This window comes from Arachis hypogaea, chromosome 3, assembly GCF_003086295.3.
Source record: "Arachis hypogaea cultivar Tifrunner chromosome 3, arahy.Tifrunner.gnm2.J5K5, whole genome shotgun sequence".
NCBI lineage: Eukaryota > Viridiplantae > Streptophyta > Magnoliopsida > Fabales > Fabaceae > Arachis > Arachis hypogaea.
In genome coordinates, this window is record NC_092038.1 from 3,339,185 (window position 1) to 3,347,754 (window position 8,570).

The following is an 8,570-nucleotide window of genomic DNA, read 5'->3' on the forward strand; positions in this document are numbered from 1 at the left end:
TTACCTAATTGTAAAATATAGTTTGTCAATTGCTGGTTTTTTTTGGCAATATTAATATTATTTCTTATATAATATAAAGATTTAAAATGATTTTCTTTTTACTTAAACTTAAAAGGCATAAATTAAAATGAGTATTTTAAAAGAGAAAGCAAAGAGTGCAGAGTGCAGTAGTGTGTAGTGTCTGAGCAAAAGTGTAGAAGAGAAGGAAAAAGAAGGAATGATGAAGAGCAGAAGTGACTGATATCATTCGTTCGAAGCTAACACCAAAAAAAACCAAGCTTTCCCTTTGGATCCCAAAAAAGTAATCCTATTTCCCACACCCCACTTTCTCTCTTCCCAAACACACCCCATTTTCATTTCATTTTCTTTTTTTTCTTTTTGCCCCCTCTCTACTCTCTCTACCCCTTCATAAAACGTGACAAGCACAAAACACACAGAGAGGAACCACTGCTTCAGAGAAAGAGATAGCTCCTCACATTTTCTTTTCTTCTTCTGCTGCTTCTTTTGTTTTTCTTTTTTCTTTTTTTCCTAAGCAGCATTGTGTTTTTTTGTTTTTTCACCAATGGGAGCTCGTTGCTCTAAATTCTCTCTCTGTTGGTGGCCTTCACACATCAAATCAAACCTTCACGACTTATCTGATAATGGTGACCCTTTTCATTTTCATTTTATTTTTATGTAACTTTAGTTGTCACTTTCTACGATCACAAGTAGAATAAGAAAAGAAGCTAATTTGAGCTTAAAGTTGAGGTTTTTAATATGGATTCATATCTCTCTCTCATGCAGATGACGGGGGCAAGAATGAGAAGGATCAATGGGTTGGATTCAATGAGTACACGTGGGATCAGCTTAAGGTTGCAACTTCAGGTTTCTCACCAGAGAACATTGTGTCAGAACATGGAGAGAAAGCTCCCAATGTTGTTTACAAAGGAAGGCTTGAAGATGATAGGTTGGTTGCTGTGAAGCGCTTCAACAAATCAGCTTGGCCTGATTCAAGACAATTTCTAGTTAGTGTCTTGCTTCTTCTTTTGATTTTGACTTTTTGGAATGTGTTGAGTTTGTGTGTGTAGCTTTAGTGAGTGGAAGTTCATATCTGTGATGTTATGTTTCTTTGTTTATTTGGAGTGGTTTTTAGGAGGAAGCAAGAGCAGTGGGGCAGTTAAGGAATGAAAGATTAGCTAACTTGGTTGGATGCTGCTGTGAAGGAGAAGAGAGGTTGCTTGTTGCAGAGTTCATGCCACATGAAACTCTCTCCAAACATCTCTTCCACTGTGAGTTTCCATTTGTTGGTTTATGTGCCTTGCTATCAAAAGGAGTAAAGATCTAATTTTGTTGTCATTATTGATTGAACTGTATTTTGCCCTGTCTTTACCATGTTCATTTTACTTATTTATTTGTGAAGTATTTGTTCCGTTTATGTGATCCGTTGATTGTGGGATATGTGTGAACTTCTCTGGCAGGGGAGACACAGCCCATGAAATGGGCAATGAGGTTGAGGGTGGCATTGTATTTAGCACAAGCATTGGATTACTGCAGCAGTAGAGGAAGAGCATTGTATCATGATCTTAATGCTTATAGAATCTTGTTTGATGAGGTACTTCAGCTTTTAAAGCCATATTTTGTGCTTCCTTTTGTTTAGTTTTGTGGACCATATCTTATATTGTTGCAATGGTGGACAGGATGCCAACCCCAGGCTCTCTTGTTTTGGACTCATGAAAAACAGTAGAGATGGCCGAAGCTATAGCACAAATTTAGCCTTCACTCCTCCGGAGTACTTGAGGACTGGTAATAAATAACTAATTCAACAACAAAAATCTTAGCCTTTAATTTGATATAGAGCTGTTTTAGTAGTTAAATGCATTACGACTTATTTCAATTTCTTCTACTGATCCAAAGCATGTTTGAAATTCGGCAGGAAGAATCACCCCTGAAAGTGTAGTATACAGTTTTGGCACACTTTTGCTTGATCTTCTGAGTGGAAAGCATATTCCACCCAGTCATGTAAACTCCCTCCTTGAACATTTATTCTCTTCTTTATAATTTAAGGTTGTATTTGTTCAGTGAGCCTTTGGCCTGTACAAACTGAACAAATGCTTGTACCTTAATAACATAAATGATGGTTTGGCTTAACATGATCAAATCATTGCTATATAACTCAGATTCAATAGGTAACATAATCCTTTTTATGTGCAGGCACTTGACCTTATACGCGGCAAAAATTTTTCCTTGCTGATGGACTCTTGTTTAGAAGGTCATTTTTCGAATGATGATGGAACTGAGATAGTGAGATTGGCTTCGCGTTGTCTACAATATGAACCTCGTGAGAGACCAAATGCAAAGTCACTTGTGACCGCTCTAACTCCTCTTCAGAAAGAAACTTCAGTATGCACTATCTTTCACTCATTGACTTTCTTCATTGAAGACAGTTGGAAGCACCGGAACATATTTAGTATTTTGTTTATGGCTGTGGTATTTTGCAGGTACTGTCGTATGTTTTGATGGGCATACCAGATGGGAATGTATCATCAAAGGAAACAGTTTCTTTGACACCTTTCGGTGAAGCTTGTTCAAGAAGAGATCTCACTGCTATACATGAAATTTTGGATAAGGTGGGGTACAAGGATGATGAAGATGTTGCAAACGAGGTATCCTATTGTTCTCTAGATTTCCTGCTAATTTGGACCTTTCTTAAGAGAAGTCTGTTATAGGCTACACTTAATTTTTTTGTCTATGGAGAATTTTATATTCTGCATGTATGCTGGATGCCAAACGAGCTAGGACTAGCTTTTTTATCACTCAATTTTCCAATATTTCCAAGTGTAGACCTTTTGAGTTTCTCTCTTAAAAGTTTTTGGTTGAATTTTATGACAAGATATTCCGATAACCTTCCGTAACCTTGTGTTAAATTGGTATCTGTGCAACTTTATATTTTATTGCAGCTTTCCTTCCAAATGTGGACAAATCAAATACAGGAAACTCTGAATTCTAAGAAACTTGGAGATACTGCTTTTCGTGCTAGAGACTTCTCTACAGCCATTGACTACTACACACAAGTAAGTTAGCTTGAAATTCTTGGAAGAGAAGTCCATTGTAAATCACCAAAACAACATTCACAATGCATTATGAATCTATAGTACTGTACTTTCTTTTGCCAGATATATGAATATGATTTCATGATGCTTATTCTATGTGTAGTTCATTGATGTTGGGACCATGGTATCGCCAACCGTGTATGCCAGGCGTTGCTTATGCTATCTTATGAATGACATGCCACAAGAGGCACTCGGAGATGCTATGCAAGCTCAATCAGTATCTCCCACATGGTCGACGGCGTTCTATCTTCAAGCTGCTGCACTCTTCAGCCTTGGCATGGACAACGATGCACAGGAAAGTCTTAAAGACGGCACAATACTGGAAACCAGGAAGCATAGAAATTGAACTGTATAGTCCTTTTTTTTCCCTTGCTTTGATTTCCCTTCATTTTATCAAGCCAAATTTCATAGTTATTAGTGTAGTTACTCGTGTGATGCAAGACATACTTAACAAGATCTGCATGCGAGGAAGTTTATATGACTAAAATATATGGTACATAAAGTGTATCTTTCCCTTAGCAGCTCCCTTAGGCTGAAAGACACTTGATTGCTATGGCTATGGCCTACATATGGTTGTTCTTTTTGGTCCAATCTTGTGAATCACAAATTGTTCAAGCTTCTTAATTCTTATAGATGTTAATTTTTCCAGTCAGCCTCCTGTACCATATCCACTTAACAAACTGCATGGTATTTTTTTTACCTCTTAATCTTTTTTGAATTATTATTGGTTAATAATAAAAGGTAAGAAACACTTTGTTACAAAGAACCTGAGACAATAAAACCTTAACCATCAACACCTTGATATTATCAATGTCACTGTGCTGTACATTTGTACTCACTATTTAGCTTTTTCAATAGGTCTCAGGCTTAGTTTTGATTGGGTTTTGTAGAAAATGACAAATTAAGCTTCTTTATATGTGTCATCAACTAAAAATGACAAGCCATACCACAAGTAGAAGACACTCCCCTGTCATTTCTTCCAACATTGCATGTTCCATGGAATCTTTCATTTTCACAATGTTCATCTAATCATTACTATTGTAAGATTGAGTGGTTACCATTACATCCAAAGGTATATACATTAATTAAGAATCAACTCTTAATTATTTAAGCTCACTGGCTATTATAAAGCTCTATAATCTGATTGTGACTCTAATCCCGCTTAAGGATGCTGATTCATAGCCAGCAATTATTTTATGAAGAGTAAGAAATAGAGGCTTTATCTTAATAATTCCCTCCCCCCCCCCCCCCCCCCCCAAAAAAAAAGAGTTGGCAAACTTTTACCCCTTTTTTTCTTCTGCACATTGTATTTGAAGTATAGATAGATCATGTCAAACAATCAAACCAAGCACAATTTGGTAGAAGCCTATGAAAGTGGGGTCAAATAAATGAAGCTATGCCTTTGAATATGATTATGGTCATATGGTGACTAATACTCTCACTTCCTAAGGATCTTCCAAGGTCCTGATCCTGTTCCAATCCTGCATAAACATAATTCATTGATTGATTACCTTGAATTCAACATAGTAAGAACTAAACATGCCTTGGAAAAGTGATCGTTTAGGAAAAATCCAACTGAATTTTTTACCTCAAGAAGCCAGCAAATGCTCTAAGACCCATATAGATGGTCAAAGCAACCCAAATTCCTATGAATGATGCTGATAAAAATAGTAGGCAAATGATGCTGACAACTGCCACTATAAGCTGAGAATGAAGATAATGATTAAGTAAATCAATTTCTATCCAGAAAAGAACAATCTTTAGCAAAGTTTGGATGCTAACTTTGCATCATTTATAACTACTTAAGATTCATAAAATATGCAGTATATAATCCCTTATAGCACGAAGACATGGAAGAAAATACACACCAAAGAGAATGCTGAATATGCAAAGTCAGATGCACCAAAGTTAATACCATCAAATACAAATGCCAAAGCATTGATGGGTTGGGTGGCTGCAACAAACTGATAGAAACAATCAAACATAAATATAAGTCTCACAAATTTAGGGTGCTGAAAAGATTAAATACCAATGTACACAAAATAGACTTACAGGTATTCCAATTTTTATGAGGTGGAGGACATCAACATCTCTTGTAAATAGTTTAGCTCCAAAAGGAAGTCCTGCACCAAGAATGAATGCAAGAGCCAATCCCAGAACCAAACCCATCTGCAATATAATAGTTTGTTAGTCTTGCAGCTAATTTAATTGAGCAAAGATTAGGATTTTTTTTTTTGTTTTTTTTTTTGGTAAATAGCAATGTAAAGAACCTGTAATACTCGAGCCGCAGTCTCAGTGGCCTTGTCATAGTCCTTGGCAGCAAATGCGCCTGCAAGAATTGCCTGCAATCAACTTGATATTCTCAATAGAAGTTATGAACAAGAATAGATTGAAAGTAGGATGAAGTAAAAAAAAGTGCATTATGTAAACAGAGAGCTATCAACCTGCCCAGCAACAGCAAGACCATCGGCAAGAAGAGATACTGCCAGCCAAATCTGCAGGCAGACTTGAAATGCAGCCATAGATTTTGATCCCTGGCGTGCAGCTAGTGAGGTGGCCAGAGTGACACAGAATGTTACAGCAGTTACTCTCATTAACAACAGAAAACCTGGATGACAAGAATGAAACAAAAAATAATCTCAATGCTGAAATGCTAGTTAACCTATTTGGCTATTTCCCAGGGATAATCAACTTGAAATGCTAGTTAACCTTACCATTTTTGAGAAATCGATCAAACTGCAGATGCTTGATGCTGGGAGGCATAAGATCAACTTTTTGCATCAATTTCCACAGGAGTATTACAGAAATTAGGTACCTGCATTCACAGTTAAGTTGAAAATAAGAGATGACTAAGAGGGAAAGAAGCAAAAGAAAAATAAGAGTTAACATTAGAGTATAGTTAGAGTATTCTAACTCCAATGAAATAATACTTACTGAGATATAACATGAGCAATGGCTGCACCACTAACACCTAAGCGGAATACAAACATGAACAAAGGATCCAGTGCTATGTTGGTCAAATCTCCTGCCACTGGATCACATAAGGGAAAGGGTCATCAGAATTAGATGATATTAGGATGTTGCAACACACAATTGATAAAATTTTAAGGCATACAAGTTGCATATAGAGGTGTTTTAGTGTCTTTAAATCCTCGGAAGACTCCCTGCATTGCTAACGAGAGAAGAACAGCCGGCGCGCCAAGAGATCTCAATGTCAGGTAGTTCTGTGCAGGTTTGAGCATGGGAGAGTCCTTCATGAAAAAAATTGTGTACAATATGTTAAACAAAATGCTAAAGCGCTGAAACTAAAATGATCATTCTGCAAATGTTTATAAGAAACCACTTACATAATTTACTCCCATGAAGTGCAATAAAGGTTTTGCTGCAAATATGAGGAATATTGCCTGGAAAAGGCCAAGAATACCACCAATAACCAATGCAGATGATGCAGAAGGGATATGCCTTCTCTTATGCTCAACCTTAACTACATTTGAGTCCATATGGATCAAATTTGGTTTCTGAACATCTCCATCTGTTATAACCAAAAAAAGTGTCTCAATGCCTTGTTGTGCAAGCTATGAAGCACGGACACACCAACTAAGTGACGTGTCACGGGTCCATGTTGTAAGAATTTTTGGCAGAACATAGACAGTAGGAATATTCGAAGAAAACATGACTAAAAACCAAACCACCATGATTTAGATAAGAATGGGAGAATGTTACCTTTATCTGGTATAAGTTCATTGATTTCAGCTTTCAGAATGGAACCTTCTTCCAAGGATTCACCATCCTCTACCAGAGGGCTGGCTGCTGTAAGGGCATCTTCCTCAGCCACAAAAGAAGTAGTCACACTGACGAGTGGGAAAATTGCAATCCTTGATATTTGATTGAAGAGAGCTATGGATACTCCTACAGCTGCAAGCTCCACTGCACCTGTATGCATAAACCAACGATATTTAACAGTGGATACGTTATACAACATTCAAGTATATATCACTTAGCCCTTAGACTTCATTTGGTAACTGTCTTAGGACAGAAATACAAAAATATTGACAGACACAAACTTGTTTGGAGAAAGAGACAGATACATGGATATAAATAGAGACATGACCATTTTGTCTTATCTGTATCTCCTTTTTTATATTTTCTGCTATGAGACACTTAGCGAATTTGGAGTTAATGGTGGAACATATACCTATTCGGCCAATGAATGCTGTGTCAACCAGTGAAGCAATAGGATCAGCTGTCAAAGCCATAGCAGAAGGCACTGCAATTGACAATATTTCCCAACCAAGGTTGTCTGCTTTGAAAACAAGTCTGCAGTAAGAAGAAGAGAAAAAAAGTGAAGAATTACACCTGTTGAAGAGAAATAATGAAGTAGCAATGTAAATAAGTACCTGGTATCCCTAAATAAACTGCAAATTGGAATTCTGCTCCCATCTTGTATTGAAATGAGTTTGTCAGCCATATCAAGGAAGCCAAATTAAGTTTTCTACTTATGAAACCAACATGAAGAGTTGTTGTTAATAGGGCCACTAAAATGATACTAGATACCAGAATTCAGACGCCAAAAATTTATATGTTCTCCATATATATATGATTTAATACTGGCCTAAAAATCAAAGCATAGTATCAATGATCAAGGAACAGTTATGACAAGTTGATAGAGCAGGTGGAGGCGCTTAGAAATTAATATAAGAGTGCCAAACGGTAAAAGAAAGAAAAAGAGGACAGTTTCCTATGACACTTTCAGAGGAAGTTCACCAGAAATTTCCCTTTAGAGTGGCATTTAACTAAGAGATAGAAGATTTTGAATGAAAAGGAAGAAAGAGACCCACCAAACTCTGATTCCAAATAAGACAAAGAAACTGCCTTGCAGATTCTTCTTCCTGAGTGAATTAAACAGCATTTTGCGGCACATGTTATGTCAACATGTCATATAAATGCAAAGTGTTTTAGGTTTGGAAACTATGTAGAGCACATTCAGTGCCACCTTGAAATAATATCACTGCACATTATTAATGTGAAACAACTCCAAATGCAATTTTCTTCCCTCTCATCATATGATAATAATTACATTGGTTTTATTAAGCTTGCACCATTGTGAACAACTATAGTATTAGGCCTAGTGGTAAGTGTTTGATCCAAGTATCCAACACATGGACTTGAACATGAATGGAAACATTTTGGAGTAAATGTATGTTAAGCAATTTGGGCTATCGTATACATATACAAATAGATTTATGCATGTGAAATGTGTGAGACTAAAATTAAAATCATCAACTATTGGACGCACTAAAAATATGTTTGTGTCACACTCAAGTTGCGTGCAAGATTCAAGAGAACAAGTGAACAACCTAAGTTACATAGTAGCTGAGACTTTAGTTACCTTGACAAATAAACCAAATATTGAATATGAACCCTTTAGTATGTATGGGTGAGGGGTGTGTTGTCTTGTAATATCTAGAATTGGGATTTATC

General features: G+C 36.6%; 2 protein-coding genes across 4 annotated transcripts; one reads left to right on the forward strand and one right to left on the reverse strand.

Moving 5' to 3' along the window:
* The first annotated feature begins 131 nt into the window (after positions 1 to 131).
* LOC112788794 (serine/threonine-protein kinase BSK5) lies at positions 132 to 3,741 on the forward strand. Its single transcript, XM_025830463.3, has 10 exons — positions 132 to 644; positions 784 to 1,004; positions 1,133 to 1,268; positions 1,458 to 1,591; positions 1,677 to 1,782; positions 1,913 to 1,998; positions 2,191 to 2,379; positions 2,478 to 2,642; positions 2,937 to 3,050; positions 3,193 to 3,741. The coding sequence occupies exons 1-10, from the start codon at positions 563 to 565 to the stop codon at positions 3,433 to 3,435; spliced, it is 1,476 nt and encodes a 491-aa protein (XP_025686248.1). The 5' UTR covers positions 132 to 562; the 3' UTR covers positions 3,436 to 3,741.
* Positions 3,742 to 4,040: 299 nt separating this feature from the next.
* Positions 4,041 to 8,246, reverse strand: LOC112788768 (protein DETOXIFICATION 42). Of its 3 annotated transcripts, XM_029295322.2 has the most exons (14): positions 7,928 to 8,246; positions 7,487 to 7,529; positions 7,285 to 7,406; positions 6,813 to 7,022; positions 6,437 to 6,621; positions 6,205 to 6,340; positions 6,024 to 6,120; positions 5,804 to 5,904; positions 5,534 to 5,697; positions 5,360 to 5,431; positions 5,142 to 5,258; positions 4,958 to 5,053; positions 4,678 to 4,793; positions 4,041 to 4,570 (listed from the first exon to the last, which is right to left on the reverse strand). In XM_029295322.2, exons 3-14 carry the CDS (start codon positions 7,343 to 7,345, stop codon positions 4,528 to 4,530), a joined length of 1,398 nt encoding a protein of 465 aa, XP_029151155.1. In that variant the 5' UTR covers positions 7,346 to 7,406; positions 7,487 to 7,529; positions 7,928 to 8,246; the 3' UTR covers positions 4,041 to 4,527. The 3 variants fall into 3 exon arrangements, with proteins under 3 accessions (XP_029151155.1, XP_025686246.1, XP_025686247.1); XM_025830461.3 differs by lacking the exon at positions 7,928 to 8,246 and having other exon boundaries at positions 7,487 to 7,706; XM_025830462.3 differs by lacking the exon at positions 7,928 to 8,246 and having other exon boundaries at positions 4,381 to 4,570; positions 6,205 to 6,313; positions 7,487 to 7,706.
* Positions 8,247 to 8,570: the final 324 nt, after the last annotated feature.

Coding starts and splice junctions, on each gene's coding strand:
- LOC112788794 (XM_025830463.3), top strand. CDS start 563: ATGGGAGCTCGTTGCTCTAAATTCTCTCTCTGTTGGTGGCCTTCACAC. Junction 1,005..1,132: donor CTGATTCAAGACAATTTCTA/GTTAGTGTCTTG, acceptor AGTGGTTTTTAG/GAGGAAGCAAGAGCAGTGGG. Junction 1,783..1,912: donor TCCGGAGTACTTGAGGACTG/GTAATAAATAAC, acceptor GAAATTCGGCAG/GAAGAATCACCCCTGAAAGT.
- LOC112788768 (XM_025830461.3), bottom strand. CDS start 7,557: ATGGCTGACAAACTCATTTCAATACAAGATGGGAGCAGAATTCCAATT. Junction 6,622..6,812: donor TGAACTTATACCAGATAAAG/GTAACATTCTCC, acceptor TGGTTATAACAG/ATGGAGATGTTCAGAAACCA. Junction 5,259..5,359: donor CTGCGGCTCGAGTATTACAG/GTTCTTTACATT, acceptor ATTATATTGCAG/ATGGGTTTGGTTCTGGGATT.